Source organism: Dipodomys merriami, unplaced genomic scaffold, assembly GCF_024711535.1.
Source record: "Dipodomys merriami isolate MVZ:Mamm:240054 unplaced genomic scaffold, mDipMer1.0.p SCAF_16, whole genome shotgun sequence".
Classification (NCBI taxonomy): Eukaryota; Metazoa; Chordata; class Mammalia; order Rodentia; family Heteromyidae; genus Dipodomys; species Dipodomys merriami.
Genome location: NW_027202937.1, coordinates 14,271,651 through 14,283,319, shown reverse-complemented (window position 1 = coordinate 14,283,319; position 11,669 = coordinate 14,271,651). Strand labels below are relative to the sequence as shown.

Below are 11,669 nucleotides of genomic sequence, written 5' to 3'. Positions count from 1 at the left end.
TATCAAGATGCTATCTCAAACATGTGGCACATGCCATAACACAAGCCACCTTGAAGGTATAAGTGGAAGCATCAGGGTGCAAGGGCCAGTTTCTTTTCTTTCGGTCTCATTACCTGACTTATGTAACTTTAACCCCTGTGCACATCACCTTACAATAACAGTTAAATAAAAAAGATCAAATATAGCAGCTCCTCATACAATGATGATCTTAATCACAATCATAACCATGGTACCCAAGTAAAAACAGAAGACTATCTAGGGTAGAACAATGGTAGTAGGGTAGAGAGGAAAAAGAAAGGATACTGAGGAGTGAAGGGGACTGAAGGATGTCACACATACATAGGCAAATATGTATTCAAAAAGAGGGAGAAATAAAAGACAGTGAGGCAGAAAACAATTCCCCAAAACCCTGATGATGGGAGCAGAAACAAGGTAGGAATGGAACAAAATGGGCAGAGTGAGCTCGTTAGAGGTACGCGGTGTGCATGTATGGAATCACCACAATGAAATCCCTTGGTATTATGAACATATGCCCATTCAAAAATAAAACAAAAATTGTAAACTTCATATATTTCTAAGTTAGTGCAGTGAAATAGCTTGGCTATTCTAATCTTTTTATTTCTCAGAATTAATTTTTTATTATTCTGAATGTTGAGATCCTAAGTTACATCTGAATACTTTTGAATAACAGTTTTGTGCCTCAATGTTTTTATTGGATGTAGGCATAATATAATATTTTAGCTTTAAAGGGAAAACTGCTCCAAAATTATGGAGAATGGAGAATGACAGAAAGAAAGAAAGAAAGAAAGAAAGAAAGAAAGAAAGAAAGAAAGAAAGAAAGAAAGAAAGAAAGAAAGAAAGAAAGAAAAGAAAGAAAGAAAGAAAGGAAGGAAGGAAGGAAGGAAGGAAGGAAGGAAGGAACGAAAGAAAGAAGGGAGGGAGGGAGGGAGGAAGAGAAAGAGGGAGGGAAAACAAAAGGAGGGAGCAAAAATAGGAGGGAGGGAGGAAGAAAGGGAGAGAGGGAAGGAAGAGAGAAAAGAGAGAGACAGAAAAACCCAGAGATTGGTTCTGGACTTTCATAAGGAAAACAAACTGTTTTGCATAAGGGCAGCAGGCATGGATCAGTAGTAAAGCCTCTGCTAGCAAACATGAGATCCCAAGTTCAAACCCCAAAATAGCCAAAACAAAAAATATTTAAAACAAATCTTGGATATGAGACAAAACTCCATTGGCTAACAGACACCCCCACCTCCATTAAACGAAGGCCTCCTCTTAGTGATAGTTCACAGTAATGCAAAAATGATCAATTGAAAATATGGAAATGGAAACTTCAACAACTCTGGTAACAAGGAGTAGGGATGTAGATTTCAGTACTGTCAGTCAAATTAACCTAAAAGACATGTGTGGAATATTTTATCATACACACCAACAAGACACATGTTTCTAAGCAGCTTATACAATGTTAACAAAATAAACCAAATTTATGGGATAAAGCCAGTCATCACAGATACAAAAAAAAACATATCTCAGCCCTTTTTTATTTTTATTTTATATAAAATATTTCATTCGTTATCTTCCCTCCCCTCCCCACCCCGCCTTGTGAGCTAGCCTCAGATAGCCATCCTTTTACATATGGCCTCCCACTTAACTATGAGTGCACACCTGCAGCACAAAGCCCAGCTTGCTGAATGAGATAGACTCTCACTAAAGTTTGCCTAGAAAATCCTACCACCCCTTTTCAAAAGCCTTTCTCTCAAGTACCTGGGACCACAGGTATGAGCTGCTGGATTTCATCAGACTGCAATAGAGTATACCTGGAATTCAGCAGCAAGAGAAATATACAAAAGCATGCAAGAGAAATAACACATTTTTGAATGATCAGTGAATCATTGAAGGAAGCAGAAAATGATTAAATCAAATAGAAATGAAATCACAAATGTATAGAAAATCTCACTCATGCCCATAGGTGAAAATTGTCAATAAAATACTTGAAAAACAGCATGTCAAAAAGACCATAGAGAGAGGAAAATAGAAGAGGTGAAGTGGTTGATTTTGTTCCAAGTGCACTCTACACAAGAATGGAAATACCACATAACTTCCTTGTAATACACATAAACGGTAGCTCAAATATGAATTTTGTAAACCATACAGTGTGATAAAACTGGTTTCATTCTAGTGAAGGAAAGATTTTTCAAATATATGGAATCATAAACATAATGTACCACATAAACAGAATAATGGATAAAACACATAATCATCTCAATAAATACGGAAAAGAGCCTCCAATGAAATTTACTGTCTTTACATGATAAAATCTATGAAAAAAAAGAAATGGAAAAGATGTACAGTGACATAATGATTTCATATAATATACCCTTAGCTAATATTTGACTAAGTGTAGAAAACTGTCAAGAGTGAGACAAATATATCTATTCTCTCTGTAGTTATTCAATATCATCAATAATCATGCTAAGAAAGGGAAGGAAAAGAATATCACTCACAATGGCACAATCAAATACCTGGGAATAAATTGATGGGGTGAAAGTCTCATATAATTTTAACTACACAACCATGTGGGAAGAACTTGAAGAAGACAAGAGAAGATGTAGACTTTCCATGCTCATGGATTGGCAGAAGTCATGTGGAGGGAATGGCTATATTACTCAAACTAATCTACATTTACTGCAATCCACATCCAAACATCAGTGTCATTTTCATAGAATAGAAAACTCAGTCTTAAAATTCATGTGGCATTCACAACAGAACTCAAATAGAACAAACCTGGGGACCAACAGAAATGCTGACTTAGAAATGGACTACTCAGACTGAATTAGAAGAAAAGCTTGGTAATGGCACAAACAGACATGCAGACAAACAATGAGATGGGAACAAAATGGAATTCAACAGTACCGGAGTGAAAGAGAAACAGAAAATAATAGCATAGAATGTTGAGAAATGTACCCATAGACCTAGAGTTGCCTGGTTTTTGACAAAAGACCCTAAAACCTATGTTGGAGAAGACAGTCTTTTTAACAATTTGTTCCAGGACAACTGGTTATCCACAGGTGTGAGTTTGAAATTAGACCGCTGTCTTTCACCTTGTACAAAGGCTATTTAAAAATAAAAGCCCAAGTCTTTCCATTTCCTAACAAATGGGGCAATGTCATTCTTTCTGATGGAGGCATAGAATAAATGGTGAATAATGCTGCAATAAACATAGCTGTGCTGGTAAATTATATTAAGTGAAGTAAGCCAGGCCCAAAGAAACAGGTCCCATGGTTTCCCTTATTTGCAATAACGAGTATATGTCTGATACAAGCAGAAACGGTCAGATAAGTTGTTAAGCGAAATGAACCCCAAGATAAGGATTCAAATGGTTTTTCTTTCTTGTGATTGCTTCTTACATACTAATAAGATTATTTCTTTGTTGCTTTGTATGTCCCTCCCCCCACGGTATAACTCCTCTTTCACTGTATTTGATGTTGGTATAATTTGTGAAGGGGAAGGGAAAAAACAAATTGTTTAAATAGGGATACAGGTGGACCCATTGCAACAATGAGATGTACAAGGCCTCATGTCGAAAACGAACTTTACAACTTTAGCCCTCGCGGTGGGGATGAGAGGGCTTTGGAGGGGGGGGGGGACGATGGGAAGGGATGGGAAGGGGAAACAAAGGAGGAGGAGGCAACAATGCTTGATAAGAAATGTATTCATCACCTTGCTCATGAAATTGTAACCTTGCTGTAAGGTATTTTCACGATAAAAAAATAATAACAATTAAAGAAGAAAATAAAAATAAAAGCCCAGTCGGGCGCCGGTAGCTTACATTTTAGTCCTAGCAACTCAGGACACTGAGATCTGAGGATCACGGATCAAAGCAAGACTGGGCAGGAAAGTCCATGGGACTCTTATGGTTAATATAGTACTAGAAAACTGGAAGGGACACTGTGGCTTAAGCGGTAGAGCGCTCTAATTGAGCTGAAGAGCGCAGGAACAGTGCCCATCCCCAGAGTTCAAGCTTCACAACAGACGAAAAATAAATAAATAAATAAATAAATAAATAAATAAATAAATGAATGAATGAATGAATAAATCAATGCCCTTTGTGAGACATTTAAAACTTTGAAAATACAACAGCAAAAGCTTAGAAGATATAGGAAAACCAATGACTTCATGAACGGGATTCTACAGGCACAAAAAATAAGCACAAGAATTTCCTAATTGAATCACAGCAAATAAAAAAAACAAACAAACAGATGTAATAGATAATTTCAAGTATCGGTTAATGTCTTCTTTTGCTAATCTCCAGGCTGCTAGATATCTAGTATATATGAGTCCAAAAATCTAAATGTTAAAAATCAAATAATCTAATTAACTTTTAGGCAAATGAATGGACAGCATTAAAAACAACAAATGGCAACTATACACATGAAAAATGTTCAACATCTTGAGTTGTAAAAGAAATGCATGTCATAAATATACAGAGATTCTATTTCACCATAGTATGAATTACTATTGCCATGAAAACTAACAATAAATGCTGATGAGCATGCAGGAAAAAAGATTCTGCATAGTTTGTTGGTGGGAATGTGAATTAGTATAATAACTAAAGAAATCATTATGGAGATTCCTCAAAAAACTAAAATCGGGGCACAGAAGGCAGCTCAGTGGTAGCCTGCTTGCATTGCATGCATGAGGCCCTGTGTTTGATTCCTCAGCACCACATACGCCAAAAGAGCCAGAAGTGGCTTTGTGGCTCAAGTGGTGGCTCTGTGGCTCAAGTGGTAGAGCACTACCCTTGAGATGAAGAGCTGAGGGACAGACCTCAGGGTCAGAATTCAGGCCCCACAACCGACAAAAAAAATATACACTCTTCACATCTTTTGACAAGGGTTGATTTGACAACTAGAAATGAAGTACTCAGTGAAGTTAAGCTATTTCCTTTATGCAAATACTGAACAATTTGGCAAAGTCTTCCATGAGGATAACAGCTCTAAAGAGAGTTTCAGGACCTTGGGAAAAACATCCCTGTCTTGTTAAACCAACAGAATTCAATAACTTTTATACATACACACACATGCACACACCTAATGTGCATATACATAGCATAGACATAAACATGAGGGGAAAGAATTTATAATTTTCATTAAAAATACTGTAAAAATAAAGAAATGCTACCCATTGTCCCAGGTAAAGTTAATTATATCTACTTTTCAATTTCTGTATATTTTAATAAATAGCATGTAAAACTTGCTCAATACCTGTGTCTGGATTTCCCTACTCAACATCAGATAATGGAAAATATACATGCTATTAAGAGATGTTCTATTGGTTTAGGCACAGTATTTTTTGTCTCTTTAGTGTTCAAGATACACAAAATGGGAACCAATGACCATGAATTTGCCTCCCAGCCCAGCCAGGGTTGCTCCAACTTTGTTGGGGAAAAAAGCTGCCTTTACATACAATTCCAGTCCTGTGTGTATATTTATTCTCAGTGTTCCTTCAGGGCAGTAGAATAAATAATAGAAGCATTATTCTTCAGTGTAGATGAATAACAGAAGTTTACTTTCAGAATTGGTTTTTTGAAAAGACAATGATGATCTCATTGAATCTTTGAGTCCCATTTGTTGTTATTTTATGAGCAAAGGAAAACATATTTCCATAATAGTTGCCCTAGTTTACATTCTACCATGGTGTCAATAGATACTTTTTCCCTTCAATCTGATAGTATTTATTGCTGTTTGTTTTTGATGATAATCATTACGTCTGGTGAGACGGAATGAATCTTAGTGTAGTTTTTATTTTCATTTCCTTTATAGATATGGATGTTGAACATTTCTTCATTTATCTATTAATGACATGTACTTCTTAGAGTTGTCTGTTCAAGTTATTTGCCTATTTTTAATTGCATTAATTGTTGTTGCATTAATTTTTTGCTATTTAACTTTTAATACTTTTTCCTGTTTAATTTTTTATTTTATTTTATTTTATTTTATTTTATTTGAGAACATACTGTACAGAGGGGGTACAATTACATGGGCAGGATAATGCATACATTCTGTTTAATTTTTTAATTTTTGGCTCTTTGTTTATTTTGATTTTTTTTCTTCGGACATGGGGCTTGAACTCAGAGTATGGGCACTGTCCTTGAGTTCTTCACCTCAAGGCTAGCACTCTATCACTTGAGCCACAGCACCACCTCCAATTTTCTGGTTTAATGAAGAAAAGAATCTCTTTGCTGCCTGGGTTGGCTTTGAAATGTTATCCTCAGATCTCAGCCTCCTTAGTGCTAGGATTACAAGCATGAGCGACCAGTGCCCAGTTACTATTTTTTGGGGGGGTTGTGAGGCTTGAACTCTGGGCCTAGGTGCTGTTCCTCAGCTGTACAGCTCAAGGCAAGTTTCCAGCTATTAATTCTTTATCAATTGAACAGGTGAAGAAAAACAGAACAGGTTAGTTTGATTGGAACACATTTTATGCACAAATGGAAAGATCAAAATAGAAACACTTCCCCCCTACTTGGCACAAATAAAAATTTTAGAAAGTGTGCACCAGTGCCTCACAACTCTGCCCTAATTAGGAGACTTGAATCTGGAGGGCCTCAGTTGTATGCCAACAGAAAATTCTGTGGACCCTATCTCCAATTTTCCAGAAAAATGTTGCATTGGAGGCATGGCTCAAGACCCTTTGTCCTGTCAAGGAACTGGTAAGGACTTGCTCAAATATGGAGTCCCCAATAGTGACCAACTTTATTATATTCTGTTGAAAGAAGGACTTGAGATAGAAAAGAGAGTGACTTATTCTGTCTTGGGAACTAGTCCCATTCTGCTCCAAGCTTGCAAGTTTGAAGACACTTGACACAAGCTCTGGACACTTGAGTTGCTGTTCAGTTTTCCACTTTACTGCCTCCTATTAAAATAATTAAGTCTCAATGCAGCCAAAGATAACTTCTGAGACAATGATAAGTACTAATTGTCCAGGGAGAAGAAAAGTTGTACTACAGGGATTGAAATTCTACAGAGTTTGCTTCTCTCTGACATGGACACAACTGAGAAAATTAAAGCCTGGGAGTTTATGAAAGCCAAGAGCTTCACACATCAGTGTGATACAAATAGGATCTGGGAGGCCTCAGCTTGGCAGAGAACTGACCAAGGCTTCCACTGCACCACAGCTACTAGGTGAGTAATCCTGATAATTCTTTGAATTATGATGTTATGCAAATTTTCATTAGGAACACTAATTTTTCTTTGATTAAAACAGGGTGTTGTTTAGATGGTCTGAGAGCCTACGGATTTCCATTCTTCTTAATCTTTGATGCAGGTCTTTGAGGCCAGAAATATGAAGGAGGGCACTTCCTAGAAATATGACTTTAGAACTACTGAATCAATTTTGTGCCTGTGTTCAGGATCAAGTTCTGATCCTGACAGTATTCAAAAGAATTCTAAACTCTAAATTTGGATGTTTGATTTTGGCAGTCCAAAAGGGATTTGAAAATAATAAAAATAACTCACAAAGAGTTTGAAAGGGAAAACAATCATTTTGTACAGAAAAACCATTTTGGTACCAACAGTGTGAGAATAATTACATATATCATGATTGTCTCTTAAACTCTAAAGTGTTCTAAGTTATGAAATACTTTCCCACATTTATATCATCATTACTGATGAATTCTCTCCAGAGAAGTGATTGCTGGATCCAACATCTTCTCATCATACACAAATGATTTTGAATGTTGTCAAGGGAACCCTCTTCCTCTTTCTAACTGCAATTGGCATTGTAGGAAACATCATTGTTTTTGTGAATTATATATATAGATTTTGGAGAGGAGCTCAGAAGAAGTCCACACACCTTATTCTCATCCATTTGGCTTTTGCAAATACCATAATACTTCTTTCCAAAGGATTACCAATGGCAATAGCAGCTTTTGGTTTGAGATACTTGCTGGATGATATAGGCTGTAAGGTAGTTGTTTTTCTACAGAGGGTGGCCCGGGAATTTTCCATCTGTACCACGACTCTCCTTACTGTGGTCCAGGCCATCACCATCAGTCCCAGAAGCTCTCTCTGCTGGAGATTTAAGCCAAAGACTCCAAGAAAAATTCTTCCCCTGTTTCTCTTCTTTTGGATCCTCACTTCCTTGCAACGCATCAACTTATTTCGACACATCGCAAACATCAGAGAAAACACATCAGAAGCTGCTAAAACTGACAATTATTGTTATTTTCAACCAGAAAGTCAGAAAGCCAAATGGCTAGTCCTTATTCTAATGGCCATGCACAGTGCCATGTTTCAGGGTGTCATGGGTGGGGCCGGTGGCTACATGCTATTTCTTCTCCACAAGCATCACCAGCGTGTTCTCTACCTTCAGAGCTCTCACCTCCACAAAACTCTTCCTGAAATGAGAGCTGCCCACAGTGTTCTCCTTCTGATGCTCTGTTTCCTTTTCTTCTATTGGACAGACTGTGTTCTCTATCTATTTTTAAATTCTGTCTTAGAAACTAATCCTGCAATGTTAAATATTCATGGCATTTTGACCATTGGGTATGCATGTCTCAGTCCCTTTGTGCTGATTCAGAGAGATGGAGGTCTGACCTTTTGCAATTTTCTTTCAAAAAGAAAGACATTGAAAGTATCAGTTGCAGTGATTTGTCAATGATAGAAATAAGCCTTAGTCTTGTTTTGTTGTTTGTAAAACAAAGTAATTTCAAAGTAGCTTAAACATGTAAAATTTGATTCCCCAATGTCAATAATGGAAACCTGGAATATTGAACTAGCACTGAAATTTTGGACTACAAGACTGACACAGAATCTCATTCCCTATTTTGATAGCCTCAAGGACTGAGTCTAGTACTTGTTTTGATGAGCCTAGCTTTTTAGTAGCACAGTGCCTGTATTAAGAAGCAGGAAATCAACTTGGTATGTTTTTCAACATTACTAGTATATTCTATATGCCAAGAACATCATTTCTAACACTTGATCATACATGTATACTTAATATTTGAGAATTACAATCTAAAAATTGTATATTGTGTGATTCATTATTTCAATGACACTATGTAAAGGGTAGCAGATGTAAATTTTTACTTAAAAATAGCCATAAATATTCATCCATAGAATAGGATTGATTGTATGCAGATGATAAAAGAATAAGTTCGATACCTTCTCATAAAAGCAAAGTCATTAATGAGACTAAAATTCAGGGAAACATATTTGTTTTATGTGATATGAATGAAGAATCTCTGGACAAACATAAGAGAAACTGTACATTGTGAGAGAAATTGGACACAGCAGCTGAAATTCCAGTTGACTCCTTTCTATGTTTTTCATTGTAGTTAACAATATGAAATAATCTCTTTTTAAATTGATAAATGAGTCATATTGGGGGGGGGGGAAACGCATTGAGTTTTTCCTAGACACCACTCATTAGGGCCCTGGCATGTTCCATCATGCTATCATTGTCTTTATCGACAAATAGGTATAAATTAATATGACTCTACATTAATTTAAACAAGGGTTGCAATTAATTTCTTAAAACGGAACCATTCAATACAGGTATATGCATAGCATACATACTTTCTTCAGTAAAATACTTGATAAAGATATTTAAAATATTGCTGCCATTTATTATAAGCACAGAACACGATAGCTTGGATCAATTGGGTAGAGACAGGCTTACAAGTTTATGCTTTTAGAATGCATCGACCAAGCGAGGTGTTGCTGACACTTGTAAGCCTAGCTTTTCAGGAGGCTGAGATCTGAGGATCATGTTTTCATAACCAACCTAGACAAGGAAATCCTATGCGATTTCTCTTTCTAATTAACCAATGAAGTGCTAAAGGTAGAGATATGGCTCAAGTGTAGAATGCTACCCTTGAACAGAAAAAGTTTAGGAACAGCATCCAAGAGTTTAAGTCCCACATTGGCAAAAAAAAATGTTCTATTAGTTATCATTATTGTCCATATGAACATACAGGATTACATTGCCCTATGTAACAGTAGTAAGTGTCTGTTCCTTTTTGAGTTAGTAGTACTATTCATACACAATTGTTAAATTGCCTACATTACTTCAAGTAGAGAATCTTTCTTTTGCATATAGCTGAGACTTGCTTGAAGGCAAACTATAATTTATCTTTCTTTCACTGCTTTTTGGAAAAGTGTTTCCTTTGCATTCAGCATAAAGAACAAAACAAAGCAAAACTATTCTGAATCAATTATTAGTATTAAATTCAAACAAAGTATGTCGCAATCTGGAAATGAACTGCTAGCATATGACGTTTGTTTCATGAAGAATATATTACTGAATATTAAGAACAAGAAGGCTGAGTCGGGTGCTTTACAGCTGTCAACACAGCTGTGGGGATCTCAGGTTAGGGGTTGAAATGTCAAGCTCAGCTTAGCCTGAATAGAGAGACTCCATCTCAAGGAAAAAAAGATGAAGGTGGGTGTGGTATACACAAAGAAGCTATAATTCCTGCCTGATGTTATAAATTGCTAGCCTCTAATCTTACTTTCCTAAAACCATGCTATTTTCAGCTCCACTTTGATATTTCAGAACTGAGTTGACAATAGTTAAAATGCATCTAAATCATCAGCAGAAAATTAATAAAAAATTAAAATACTCCTAAATTTTTTATACATCTAAATGGTTGAAGATAGCAATAAAACACAGACTCATTTTCTTGATCCAGTCATCTACTGAGTGGCATCTGGTTTGGTTCCATATCTTAGCTATGGTAAATAATGCTGCAATAAACGAGAAAATGTTGTATATATACACAATGGAATTCTATGCTTCCATCAGAAAGAATGACATTGCCCCATTTGTTAGGAAATGGAAAATCTTGGAAAAAATTATATTAAGTGAAGTAAACCAGGCCCAAAGAAACATAGGTCCCATGGTTTCCCTTATTTGCAATATCTAGTATATGTATGAATCAAGCGGAAAAGTTTAGATAATGTGATGTTAGGAAAATGAACCCTAAGATATGTATTTTAATGTTTTTTTCTTTCATGCATTTGTTTATAAGGCATTTATAAGATTATCTCTTTGTTGCTTTGTATGTCCCTCCACCACAGTATAATCCCTGCTTTCACTATATTTGATGTCAGTATAACTTGTGGAGGAGATGGGGAAAAACAAGTCGTTTAAGCATACAGGTGGACCTGTTGCAACAATGAGAAGTACAAGTTGTCATGTTGAAAACGAGCTTTACAACATTGGTGCTGGGGGCTGGGGGGGAGGGTTGAACCTGGGGTGGGGGGGGCTAGGAAGGGATGTGAAGTGTAAACAAAGGAGGAGGCTGCAATGCTTGATAAGAAATGTACGCATTATCCTGCCCATGTAATTGTAATCCCTCTGTACAGTATGTTCACAAAAAATAAAATTAAATTAAATTAAAAAAAACACAGACTCATACAATTGCATAGCTTGCCACATGGACAGAAGTCACATCACTTCTGTTTCCCTTCTCATACATCCACAAGTACTCTTTTCAAGTATACTAGACATGAACTCTGAATTGATTTTTGCCTGTGAAAACTTATGGAAGATTGGGGGGTAAAAATTGCCTGAAAACTTCAAATGGCAAAATGAATTTTCAAGTTCAAGTGGTTCAGAAAACCCAAAAAAGGCAAACCTCAAAACATCAACACTGAAAATATTTTTAAGAA

General features: G+C 36.3%; 1 protein-coding gene across 1 annotated transcript; it reads left to right on the top strand.

Annotated features, from left to right (window-relative positions):
* Nucleotides 1–7,719: 7,719 nt before the first annotated feature.
* On the top strand, nucleotides 7,720–8,655 carry LOC138827660 (vomeronasal type-1 receptor 4-like). The gene has a single exon (XM_070023283.1). The coding sequence runs from the start codon at nucleotides 7,720–7,722 to the stop codon at nucleotides 8,653–8,655; it is 936 nt and encodes a 311-aa protein (XP_069879384.1).
* Nucleotides 8,656–11,669: the final 3,014 nt, after the last annotated feature.

Coding starts and splice junctions, on each gene's coding strand:
- LOC138827660 (XM_070023283.1), top strand. CDS start 7,720: ATGATTTTGAATGTTGTCAAGGGAACCCTCTTCCTCTTTCTAACTGCA.